The sequence below is a fragment of the Falco peregrinus genome, chromosome 5 (genome assembly GCF_023634155.1).
Source record: "Falco peregrinus isolate bFalPer1 chromosome 5, bFalPer1.pri, whole genome shotgun sequence".
Taxonomy (NCBI): Eukaryota; Metazoa; Chordata; class Aves; order Falconiformes; family Falconidae; genus Falco; species Falco peregrinus.
In genome coordinates this window covers 66269162-66281423 of record NC_073725.1, presented here as the reverse complement: position 1 = coordinate 66281423, position 12262 = coordinate 66269162, and the positions used below count along the sequence as shown (strand labels likewise).

At 57.5% G+C, this 12262-nt stretch overlaps 1 protein-coding gene across 1 annotated transcript in view; it reads left to right on the top strand.

Annotated features, from left to right (window-relative positions):
- FBN3 (fibrillin 3) overlaps positions 1-10455 on the top strand; it is a 109787-nt gene extending 99332 nt beyond the window's left edge. Inside the window, exons 48-65 of the mRNA XM_055806578.1 lie at positions 58-177; positions 542-667; positions 754-906; positions 1349-1414; positions 1698-1823; positions 2065-2184; positions 2657-2779; positions 3068-3199; positions 3801-3926; positions 4159-4365; positions 4567-4692; positions 5832-5954; positions 6615-6731; positions 6995-7123; positions 7748-7867; positions 8366-8597; positions 9128-9296; positions 10070-10455. Coding sequence (XP_055662553.1) covers positions 58-177; positions 542-667; positions 754-906; positions 1349-1414; positions 1698-1823; positions 2065-2184; positions 2657-2779; positions 3068-3199; positions 3801-3926; positions 4159-4365; positions 4567-4692; positions 5832-5954; positions 6615-6731; positions 6995-7123; positions 7748-7867; positions 8366-8597; positions 9128-9296; positions 10070-10444 — 2690 coding nt within the window. The 3' untranslated portion in view covers positions 10445-10455. The remainder of the gene's footprint in view (positions 1-57; positions 178-541; positions 668-753; positions 907-1348; positions 1415-1697; positions 1824-2064; positions 2185-2656; positions 2780-3067; positions 3200-3800; positions 3927-4158; positions 4366-4566; positions 4693-5831; positions 5955-6614; positions 6732-6994; positions 7124-7747; positions 7868-8365; positions 8598-9127; positions 9297-10069) is intronic.
- The last annotated feature ends 1807 nt before the right edge of the window (positions 10456-12262 follow it).

Genomic DNA, 12262 nt, shown 5'->3' with positions numbered 1-12262 from the left:
CAAGTCCTCCGAGCTGAGCACGGACACTATCACTGTTTTTTTTCCCTGTCTCTGCAGACATCAATGAGTGCGTGAGCCTGCCTGGGACCTGCTCCCCGGGCACCTGCCAGAACCTGGAGGGCTCCTTCCGCTGCATCTGCCCCCCTGGGTACGAGGTGCAGAACGACAACTGCATCGGTAATGTTGCCTCTCCGCCTCCTCCATTTCCAGCACAGCCTGTGGTCCCCTCAGGCTGTTCCCAGAACAACCATATTCTTCCTGAGAGGGCTGGGGCATACACCCCCCCACCCCCCCAAAGATCTTCCTGAAAGCAGCTGGGCACAGAGCAGGGCAAGGCCTGCTCCCACGATGGAGGAGGCTCATTGCTTTTGCTGTGCCCTGGCCTCTTTGTTGTCCCATTTTCCCTGAGGGTGGGTTAAGGGTTAGGGATGATGTTCTGCAGGTGTCAGAGCTCCCCAGACATCACAGCTTCAGCTGATTTAGTGCAATGAGGAAAGGAGTGACCTTTGGCTGCCCTGTAATGTATCCCTGGTGCTCCCAGATATCAACGAGTGTGAAGAGGAGCCCAACATCTGCCTTTTCGGGACATGCACCAATACCCCTGGCAGCTTCCAGTGTGTCTGCCCTCCAGGCTTTGTGCTGTCTGATAACGGCCGGAGGTGCTTTGGTGAGTGCCGCTCATCGCAGTGGGGAGGGGACCATAACCGTCCTGGCTGTCTGTGGTGACCTGTGCATTTCCCCATCCTCCTACAGATACTCGCCAGAGCTTCTGCTTCACTCGCTTTGACAACGGGAAGTGCTCAGTCCCCAAGGCCTTCAACACCACCAAGGCTCGGTGCTGCTGCAGCAAGATGCCAGGAGAAGGCTGGGGAGACCCCTGTGAGCTGTGCCCACAGGAGGGGAACGGTAGGTGTGCTGGGACCTAGCTCCACGGGAGAGATGGCTGCGTGTGTCTCCAATGTGCACAGTGTGGGGAAGGGGTGCAGGTCAGGCAAGACAGCCAGTGGTGCAAGCCATCCAGCAAAGTGGGCTCCTCCGTCTGGAGGGTGCTGCCTTGAAACTGAGTAGCCCATGCTGGACGCCAGCACTCCTGGCCCTCCAGCAACCACAGCCACATGTATTTCTGCTTTGGATCTGCTCTCATTTCTCTGCAGGGCTTTAGATAAGGGCAAAAGCATCTTGGTGCCTCCAGATCCAAGGTGTTTTCCAGCCAGCCAGGGTTTTGTGGCCTCCCATGGGCAGTGAGCTGCCAAGCTCTCGGCCATGCTCTAGAAGCCTCCAAAGCACATTTCAGCTTCTGACAGTAGAAGCACCTGTAAGCACATCAAACGTCTCTGCTTTCTTCCAGTTGCCTTCCAGGAGCTGTGTCCATATGGCCATGGAGCCATCCCAGGCCCAGGTGACACCCGAGAAGGTACGGTCTGAGCTAGGGATGAGAAGATGCTTTGTGGGAGGGTTGCCTAGAAGCAACCAAACGCAGGCTGTCTGGGGAGCAGGGCTGAATCCTGGTGGCAGGAGGGGGGCACACAGGACTGGGTGCCCTCCCAGGCTCACGGTCTTTGCCTGCGCACCAAAGGTTCAGCCCCCAGCTCCGGAGAGGGAGTATCTGAGATGGGGGGTCTGCAGTCCCCGAGAGGACAAGGCTGTTTCTGGCTACATGCTGACAGGAGGTTTCATTGCCTTGGTTTCCCTTCTAGACGTTAACGAATGCTCGGAGAACCTGGGTGTCTGCATAAACGGGGCTTGCATTAACACCGACGGGTCCTTCCGCTGTGAGTGCCCCTTCGGGTACAACCTGGACTACACAGGGGTCAACTGCGTGGGTAAGGGTCTGCGCAGGAACCACCCGCTCGCTCTTGCTCTTAACCTCCTCATGTCAGAGGCTACGAGCGGGGGGGGGGGGGGCGGGGGGGGGGGGCGAGAACCCACCTGCCTCTCCCCTGTCCCTTTGCCTTTTACCCCTGGCTCCTGGCTTTGCTGGCGTGAGCGCTCTGGCTGCAAGAAGAGGCCAGCCCGCGCCTCCACCCCCAGCTCACCCACTAACGGGGTCCCGGCTTCCTCCAGATACCGACGAGTGCTCCATTGGCAACCCCTGTGGGAACGGCACCTGCACCAACGTGGTGGGAGGCTTCGAGTGTGCCTGTGATGAGGGCTTTGAGCCAGGTCCCATGATGACATGTGAAGGTAACGCAGCTGTGGGACAGTCCCTTCAGCCTCATTGCGTACTGGACCGTACTGGTGGCCCCACTGGGTCACTGCTGGTGAGCAGCACTCGGGTCAGCCTCCAATGGACAGTGCAGAAAAGCTGGCTGGGGCTCTTCTCCACATCAGTGTGTACATCAGCACTGGCACCCTTCGGCTTCCTTTGAGGCTGGAGACCAGGAGGAGGCCTGGAGACCTGCCTAAATGCAGGAGATGCCTCACCACGGAGCCAGGACCCTGTCCCATCAAAGCTGCTGAGACACCAGGTGTCTGTCCCACTCTGCAACTGAAGACCATGACAGGAGGCCTTGGTGGAACAGAATTCTCATGAGATGAATGCACGGGGAGGGGGGGACACTCCTGTGTCAGTGGGGGGGGGTTCCACCACTGTTACTGCCCAGCTGACTCTGCTGAGAGCACAGGGTCGAGCCCCCTCCTCTCTCTCGCCTCCCAGATATCAACGAATGCGCGCTGAATCCCCTGCTCTGCGCCTTCCGCTGCATCAACACCTTTGGCTCCTATGAGTGCACCTGCCCATCTGGATACGCCCTCCGAGAAGACAGAAGAATGTGCAGAGGTAAAATCCCCTTCTACACCCACCGGGGAGCCCCCACACTCTCCCCAGCCCCCTGCCCTTAGCCGGTCCCTGGTGCTGTACAGCGAGGAGACAGGACTTCTGAGCTGGCATCTCTGGGCTTGCACTCACCCTCCCCTCCCGGGGTGCCCGTGCGGTGTGCCAGCCAGCCTGGGCCAAGGCAGGAGGGGTGGTGGAGTGGTGCAGATGTGAGCACTCAGTTCTTAGTTGCCCCCACAGTGCCATGGAGCTGGCAGGTTGGACGTGGTCTCATGAGGTTCTTGGTTGCAGATCTGGATGAGTGTGCAGAGGGGCTGCACGACTGCGAGTCTCGAGGGATGCTGTGCAAGAATCTCATCGGGACCTTCATGTGCATCTGCCCACCAGGAATGCAGCGTCGGCCCGATGGCGAGGGTTGCACAGGTACCAAGGGACAGGCTGGGAGGGATTCCTAGCGGGGCTGGAGACCATCCTCCTCTAGATATCGTCCGTGTAGCTTTATTTTACATCCTTCTGTCAAAACAGCTCCTCCCCAGGGTTTCCCATATGTCAGAACTCCCTGTATGTCCTACTAGGTGCCTACAGACACAAAACCCCTGTTCATCCCTGGACCCACATGTCTACGCAGTTCCAGCGCAGGGTGACACAGCATTAGGCCATGTGTCCTTTCTGTTGTGTCTTTCCATGTCCGTGTCAAGCTTCTTTGCACCGAGCTGCTTTTGCAAGGGCCAGCAGTGGGCAGCCCAGACCTGCGCAGTATGGGGCACAGCAGGGAGGTGGAGCGAGCCCAGCTCCGATCCCAGCCTGGCAGCTTGGCCACTTGCAGGTGGAGAATGTGCAAACCAGGGGAGCCGGGTACTGAGCCACTGGGCAGGTGGATGTGTCCCTCACCTGCCTAAGGATGTGGAAGTTGTCCTTGAGGACTATGTGACAGTGTTGCAAACGGAGTGGTAGCGCTGGGGACTCATGGAAAGCTGAAATTTGTCCTGTGCCTCACAACCCTTTGTGGTTCCTTCTTTCCTAGATGAGAACGAGTGTCGCACCAAGCCCGGAATCTGCCCCAACGGCCGCTGCATCAACACGGTGGGAAGTTACCGCTGTGACTGCAATGAAGGTTTTGAAGTCAGCCCCTCTGGCACAGAGTGTATTGGTAATCACCAAGTCCTGGTGGGTCTTGAGCAGCCTCTCTTTAGTAGCAGATGATGCTTTTCAAGTGTTTCAGGGTTTCCAAATAGAGAGGATGTTGGAGCATCACCTGTATCTTTAGCATTATTCAAACCACACTGCCCTCCGTGCTGGAACTGGCACAGGCTGGACAGGTTCTCCCTGATGCTGACACTGGCTCAAATCCTGAACTTGTGTTCTCGCTCTCTCCTGTCCAGACACCCGCCAGGGATTCTGCTTCACTGAAGTACTGCAAACCATGTGCCAGATGTCCTCCACCAACCGCAACCTGGTCACCAAATCCGAGTGCTGCTGCAACAGCGGGCGCAGCTGGGGCCCCCAGTGTGAACTCTGTCCCCTCCCTGGAACCGCCCAGTACAAGAAAATGTGTCCTCATGGGCCGGGGTACTCCACTGATGGGAGAGGTGAGCTGGGGCCCGCATCACCTTCAGTGCAGAGGGGGGAAGCAGAGATGTGGGTACCTGCGGAATTCCCCCGGGACCTGGCTGGGACAGACCTACACAGTGCCTGGAGCGGACGAGAAGCCTGTGTGACACAGCCCCGGTGCGGGAGCAGGGGGGCAGGGGCAGCGCTGGCAATAACAGGTCCTTCCCTCCCTCCCGCAGACATCGATGAGTGCAAGGTGCTGCCCAACCTCTGCAGGAACGGACAGTGCATCAACAGCATCGGCTCCTTCCGCTGCCACTGCAGGCTGGGCTACACCGCCGATATCACGGGCACCGCCTGCGTGGGTGAGTCGGGAGGGGGAGACCCGTGTCTCTGGGCAGCCCTTGGCCTCGGCAGGCTTCCACTCCTTCTCAGCATGCAAAGAGAGGGTCCTGGGACCCCCACCTGGGACCTGCCCTCTGCCCTCCCCTCCGGCCATGCCGTCCTGCATATCCGTAGCAGGGCTCTGGACACTTTGCCCTATTGCATGGTCTTCTAGACATCAAAGTCATCGCTCCGTGTTGTTTAACTCCTTAAAAGTGAGGCTTCCTGTCTTCTCCCTCTGACCCCAGGAGTCACAGGGACTGGCAAGGAGCGAGACCCAGAGATGAGCAGCCAAGCCTTGCGTTGGCAGGGCAGCTGGTTCTAGCCAGCCTGAGCGCCACGTTGGGAATCCAGATGTTGACATAAAAGACACCCCTGGAATCACAGCTGCAGGCATCTGGGGAAATACTGAAGGCACTGAGGATGTGCTGTACTTCCAGTACTGAGATGGTGTTCAAGACGATGCCAGCAGCTGCATGTCCTAGACACTGGGTGGAAAAGAAGCTTTGGCCCCCAGAAACCAAGCACTGTGCCTAGGAGTAGAGCAGAAATGACCCTGAGCACCTGGGCAGGATTCCTCTCTAGATATCCTTGCTCTTTCTCCAGTTTTGTGCCCTCCAGCCTGGCTCAAAGTTACAGGCTTTGTCAGAGCCATTGCTGCTACTCCCTGCTGGGCAGAGGAGACAAAGCTCCAGAAGTTCAGGGCTGGCCCCGTCACTGATGTTCCCAGTACTCAGGAGGAGCATCTACCCATCTCTTCAGCTGGGAAGGGGCTGGGAAAGATGTCACACAAGATCCCACATCTGAGCAGGGAGGTGATTTGGCTCTTTTCCTGCAGGAGATCTCTTGGATCTGTTGTGCTGGCTCAAACGAGGTGCTCCCTTAAAGCCCTTGTCTCTGCTCTCCTGCTTCCCGGAAAGTGGAAAAGATGCATTTATTTGGGGCAGGGAGTGCCAGAATCCATAGGGCCATCTGAGCACTTGGCTGTGTGGGGCCACGAAACCTGGGATCACCTTGTATTCAGGAGCCCCTTGGTAGAATGAATGGTCCGAGGGGTGCTGGGGACCCCATCCAGCAGCACCACCTGTGAATGCTCATGTGTCTCATCTCTCGAGTCTAGATTTGGATGAGTGTAACCAGTCCCCTAAGCCGTGTAACTTCATCTGCAAGAACACAGAAGGCAGCTACCAGTGCTCCTGCCCCCGAGGGTACATTCTGCAAGAAGATGGGAAGATCTGCAAAGGTATTCACCCAGGAGAAGGCAGCAGAGACCCTGCCTCATCTCTGGCAGCAGGGAGGGTGGCAAGAGCTGGTAACACGGAACAGGACAGCCAGTTCAGCCACGGGACAAGGCTAGGCACGGAAAGAGGTGCCGTGCTGGACCCTCATGGAGTGATGCATTAGGGTTTCATCCTTCCACAGACACTTCTGTCTCATCAGGGGAAAAAAAAATATTCCGTGCCCTTTCCTACAGCCTGCACAGCATTTCTCAAGCTGTGCTGAGCTCCAGGGGCTGCATGTCCCCAACAAATGGGCTTTGTGTGTCGGAGTCACTGTCAGGCTTTGCCCATCTCCCACAACACCAGTGTGTCAGGCTGCGAGGAGGGTGGCCTGAGGGTCTGGGAGAGTCTGGGGTCTGTGGATTACAGCAGAGGCAGAGAAAAGTCTCTGTGCCTCCCAAATGTGTCTGTATATGAGCAGCAGCTGAGGTGGGGAGAGGCTCCCGCGACTCGTTAGTCTCACCTAAGAATTTGGGGGGTGTCGTTGCTGAGGCTGGTCCGTGCAGTCCTGGTCTGCCCAGGACCACTGTGTGTCGCCATGTACACGCAGGTGCCACAGACTCAGACCCAAAAGATACCTCAGTAAGATAAATTGAGACATGTTCTTCTGCTTGTCACTTTAGACTTGGATGAATGTTCCACCAAGCAGCACAACTGCCAGTTCCTCTGTGTGAACATTATCGGAGGGTTCAACTGCAAATGTCCCCCAGGCTTCACTCAGCACCACTCATCCTGCATTGGTGAGTAGAGGCATTGGCTGCCCTGCTGTACAGCACCAGCGAGGACCCCATGGGTCAGCTTCAAGCCCAGAAGAGCCTTTCCAGCCGCCCAGCCCTGGCTGCAGAGCACTGCCCCGCTCCAGTCAGCCTGGGGCTGTGTGTCTGATTTGGCTGGATGCGGCTCAGCCGGGGCTGAGCTCAGTGATGCGAGGTAGCTGTCTGCAAAGCTGCACGCAGCCACGTCGCTGGGGATGGAGTTGCAAGCGGCCACTGGTGTTTTGCAGACAATAACGAGTGCACGGCTCAGCCCTCTCTGTGCGGAGCCAAAGGACAGTGTCTGAACACGCCAGGCAGCTACAACTGCGAGTGCCAGAAAGGATTCTCCCTGGACAGCTCTGGTGTCAACTGTGAAGGTGGGTCTGTGTCTCTGGGGCTTTGACAGGCACATGTTCCACGTGGAAGAGTTCCCAGTTCACTCACGGTCTCTAAGGCAGCTCAGTCCAGCCAAGAAGGGACTAATCCTTACTGTGGGGCACCAGAAACCCACAGGGGAGCTGCAGTGCGTAGGAGAGGTCATTGCCTGACCTGCCTGGAGAAACGCTGGCTCTGGGACAAGCAGATGAAGGTCTCGGTGCTGCAACCGTAGCAGCCAAGGCTGGGAAAGGAGCGGGTCTGTGCCTTATCAGGGCAGATCTCATGCCGGCCAACACTCACCACGCGCTAAGCTAAAAGGAAAAAAGCCCGTGTTCAGCGCAGGCAGCCTGGAGCAGAGTGGTAACGATCCAGGCCAGACCTTCCATCAAAAAACCGTCCAAGCAGGGGCTGCAAGGGGATGGAGGTGGGCCTTGGGGCAGAGGGTGTTATTCAGTTTCAAGCTGCAGAGACATAATTAGGCAGAAAAACCGCCCACCCACACAAGCACCCTCAAGGGTCCTGGCTGCCGGGCCGTGCCATGTGCGCGTGGTCCCTGTGCACCCAGCGCTGCCCACGAGACAGGGAGCGGTTCTCTCACTGCTGCCTGTGTTACATTGCTGCAGATGTGGATGAGTGTGATGGAAACCATCGGTGCCAGCACGGCTGCCAGAATGTGCTCGGAGGCTACCGCTGCGGCTGTCCGCAGGGCTACGTGCAGCACTACCAGTGGAATCAGTGCGTGGGTGAGTGTGGGGTGGGGGCTCTTGTATCGTGTGGCTGTGGGGTGGGGGGAAGAGGGCGGCTAAGCTCTAAGTCCCTCTCCAGACACCCCTGGCCACCTCTGACGCTGCATTCTGGGTTCATCTCTGCTAACCTAGCGCTGATCTTCCTGCCCTGTCCCAGAGACAGACCGTGCCTGTGCCCAGGAACGGTGCCCCTGCCCGGCCTGGCACTGCCCTGGGTTGTCCGCGCAGCAGGGAGTGTCAGGAAGCTGCTCTGCAGAGGGATGAGCTCCCAGTGCTCCTGACACCAGCAGCTCCCTGCCTTGCAGGAAGATAAAACAAAAAAAATCAAGGCAGTCCTTCAGGGACCTGCATGGGATGAGGTCTCGGGAGAGGGGAGCCGCCAGCTCAGCGGTGGCCATGGGCAGGTTTCCTTGGCCGTGTGGCGTGGGGTGTGCCAGCAGCACCCGCGCTCCCTTCCACTAAGCTTCTGACTCGTTCTGCTGTCTTTGGGTGCAGATGAAAACGAGTGCTCCAGCCCCACCGCCTGCGGCTCTGCATCCTGCTACAACACTCTGGGAAGCTTCAAGTGCGTCTGCCCATCTGGCTTTGATTTTGACCAAGCCTTCGGCGGGTGCCAGGACGTGGATGAATGCTCAGCAGGCGGCAGCCCCTGCAGTTATGGCTGCTCCAACACCGATGGAGGCTACCTCTGCGGCTGTCCTGGCGGCTACTTCCGAGCAGGACAAGGGTAAGAGAGCAGCCAGCAGGTCCCCACAGGCTCCTGTACGTTCCTGGGGGATACTGCAGGCTGCCAAGTGCATGGTGCCCCCAGGCAGGATCCATCACCACACTTCTGCTCTCTGCCACTGGCACAATTTGAAGGAGCCCGAGGAGCCTCCCCTTCCTACACGAGTCCTCAGCTTGTCCATGCCAGACTACCTCACCCACCAGAGGATCCTCATACAAATGTGCATCTCCTCTCCCATTTCACCAATGCAGTGGCTAGTGCAGCTGCTAGCACTGTAGCAGATGCCCTGCAGATCCACCTAGCCCAGGATGAGGCAGATTAAACCTACTGGCCACATCTAAATGAGACGTGGCGCGATCTCTCTCAGGCGTGTCCTGTGTACAAGTCTTCCTGCACAAGCCATGTCTTCCACCCAGGCATGATCCTTCTTGAGTTTCTGGGTGCCACATGGAGAAGCTGTGAGGGCAACGGTAAGATTTCCTTCTTGAAGCGTGAATCTGACATGGGTCTGTCTGATCTTCTGCCACCAGACACTGTATTTCTGGTTTGGGTTTTGGGAAAGGTTCCTACCTTCCTGCCCCACAAGAAGAGGATGAAGACAACCTGCTCTCCCCTGAAACCTGCTATGAGTGCAAGATAAATGGCTACCCCAAGAGGGGTCGGCAGCGGCGCAGTGTCAATGGCACTGTGAAGCACCAGGTAAGAAACCCATGGCATCCTGGATGGGGTGGACGGAACAAGGCAGGAGCTGGGTCACTTGGGGGATAGCTGCCTGGGGTGGTTCCTGTGTGTGTGCCCACTCCTGTGGGGCTGCCTCAGTCCAGGCAGAGATAGCAGCTCACTCGGTACCTGCCCATGCTGGGTGCTTGGGTGTTTGTGGGTGCCACTGAGTTCAGAAGTCCTGCAGGAACGGAAGGTCTTTCACAAAACCTTAGAGAAGGTCAGGACAATCTTAAGTGACACACTTGTGTGGTTTGCCCACAAACGTTTGGAGGTATGTGCAACCAAGAGGTAAAGGACACGTGTCGTTGCAAGGGGAGCTGACGGGGGAGCAATTCCCATAGGACCATGGGGGACGGTCAGCACTTGCTGTCTGACTCCAGGCTGAACCTGTCACTATCAACACGGGTTATTCCTTGGAGGGAAGTTCTGGCCTCTGTCCAGGGCTCCCCCAAGAAGTTCACAGGCCTGATAAAGACAGATTGGACTGGGAGGTCACTATGGGCCCTTCAGGCCTTGGGAGGAAAATGCCTCTGAAGTTAGTGGTTCTTCCCCTGAGGATAAGGGACTGTGCTTGCTGGTTCAGTCTGCGACACGCCAACAGGAGAGCAAGGGCCACGGGACATGTAGCCGCTTCTCAGAGCTGTTCTGGGGTGGCCCGTGGGGCAGAACTCCTCTAAAGCGAGTCCTCCTTCACCTGGCCACGAGCTTTTCTTGGTATCTGTAAGTAACGCACCTGCTTCCTTTCAAAGGATCACACTGTGAACTTGGCCAGCATGGATGTGGACGCCCCTCTGTCCATGACGCTGAACCTGTCTGACCTGGCTCACAAGGAGCACATCCTGGAGCTCCTGCCAGCGGTGGAGCCCCTGGAGAACCGTGTGCGGTACCTGATCTCCCACGGGAATGAGGATGGCTACTTCCGCATCCACCAAAAGGAGGGGCTCAGCTACCTGCACCTCGGCCGCAAGAAAATAGTGCCTGGCACCTACCTGCTGGAAATCGTGAGCGTGCCCCTGTACCGCAAGAGGGAACTGCAGAAACTAGAGGCCAAGAACCACCTCAACTACTTAGCAGGGGAGCTGGGCCAAGCACTGAGGATGAAGCTCCAGCTCCAGCTCTACTAACAGCCGTGAGACCCCCCCCCCCCAGCCGCCAGTGCAGTCCTTAGCCTTGCCATCCACACCTGGGAACAGCTGCCTCCTCTGTCGCTGCACCTCCCACCGCCGCCTCCTCCGCTGCACAGTACAACTGATGGGAAATGTCCCTCTGGGCTCAGCACCCACCTTGGCCACGCAGGGATGCTCCACTTCACGGGGTGCTTGAGCCAAGCCACACCGCCAACGAGCTCACAAAAGCTTTGCCAAGGGTTCAAACCCCGTTAGCAGGGATGCCCTGCTCTGCTCAGCTCCTGCCTGTCTCCTTTAACCAAGGTACTGTTCGTCCGAGCTGGCAAGGGCAGTGCCATGGGGAAGCCACCTGTCCTTCATGGTCACAGGCCATACACCGCCCCCCCAGCCCTGGAAATGCGAGGGGGGGCTGGGGGCAGCTGTGGAAGGAGCTGTGGCATGGTGTGGTGTCAGTGCATTTCCCATCAGCTCTCGTTCCTCCTTTGCTTCTGCATTGTCACGGTGGTGCTGCAGGAACCATCCCACACCTACACTGGCTGTGCTCTGCCTTTCTCTGTCCTCTCCGTGTCCTCTGGTCCTTCTGGGCTCCTCTAACGGAAAAGGTCACCTCTGAGCGCCGGGGCGGTGGGGGCTGCCCACGTCGCATGGCGGAGCAGCCAGCCCGGGGGACCACAGGCTCCTGCAGGGAACCGGGGCTTTTCACACCGCGGCACGCAGAACGTGCCGGAGAGCTGGAGCTGGGAGGGCTTTCCCAGAGCTCCAGCAAGTCCAGGCGTTAAGGCGTCCTTCTGTAAGTAAGGAGGAGCTCCGGGGAAAGGCAGATAACGGCATTTTTGAATGTGGTTGGACAAACTAAACTAGCAGGAAAGATGTCACGAGTCTGGTTGGAGAGCATCTAGATGTTTCCCGTGCCAGAGGGGATGGAGGGCTTGGCAGGGCGCGTGTGGCATGCTGCAGGGTTTCCTGGCCACCAGCCATGTGAGGGTTTGAAAATCCTGTGACACGTTTCCCACCAGCAGGAGCACCATGGGGATAAGGGGCGGGGAGTGTCTCTGCAGCCTGCCCCGAGGAAAGAGGCAGGGACAGCCAGAGCCTGGTTGTGCCCTCAGCGGTCAGAACTTCTGAAAACGGGGGCCACAAGTCACACCCCTCTGGATGTCACATACCTCTTGGTCAGTCCGAGGTGACAATCAAGACAGACAGTCTCCAGTTAATGCAGACAAACAAAATGCACTACAAAGAGTCTGGAAAATCTTAACTGTAAGTGAACGGAGGGCTCCCTGCTGCCTCCAGCAGCCTGTCCAGGTGGGCTTCTCTTCCCCCCCTCAAGAGTGTACTTCACACGGCTGGTCTTTGCAATGCCATTTCCTAGTTTTGCATGAATCCGTTTCCAGTTCCACATCAGCCCTTCGTGGTGGCAGGGCAGCAAAGGTGCTAATCCACCCCAGTGACACACACGACTACCTTACCCCCCCCCCCGAGGTGCTCCCAGCTTCCCGGAGCCGGTGCTGGTACCGAATCGTCAGCGATAGTGCACTGTATCATCCACCCTTCCATATTTATGTATAACCACCAAAGTTACGATTGCTTGTTGTTGTGAGGAGTGCATATTCCTGTAGCTTTTTTTTTTTTTTTTTTTTTTTTTTTTGGTACCTGGGGGGGTGTTTTTTTTCCTGGTACGCTGCCGCCGCATGGGGTGGGGGAAGTGTATGTATACTGTATTTGGGCTAATGTCAAACTTGAAAACTCTTCTGCATAACGCAGCTCCAGACTCTGGATTTTGCAAGAGTCCCAGAGCTTGTGACAGGATGGGTG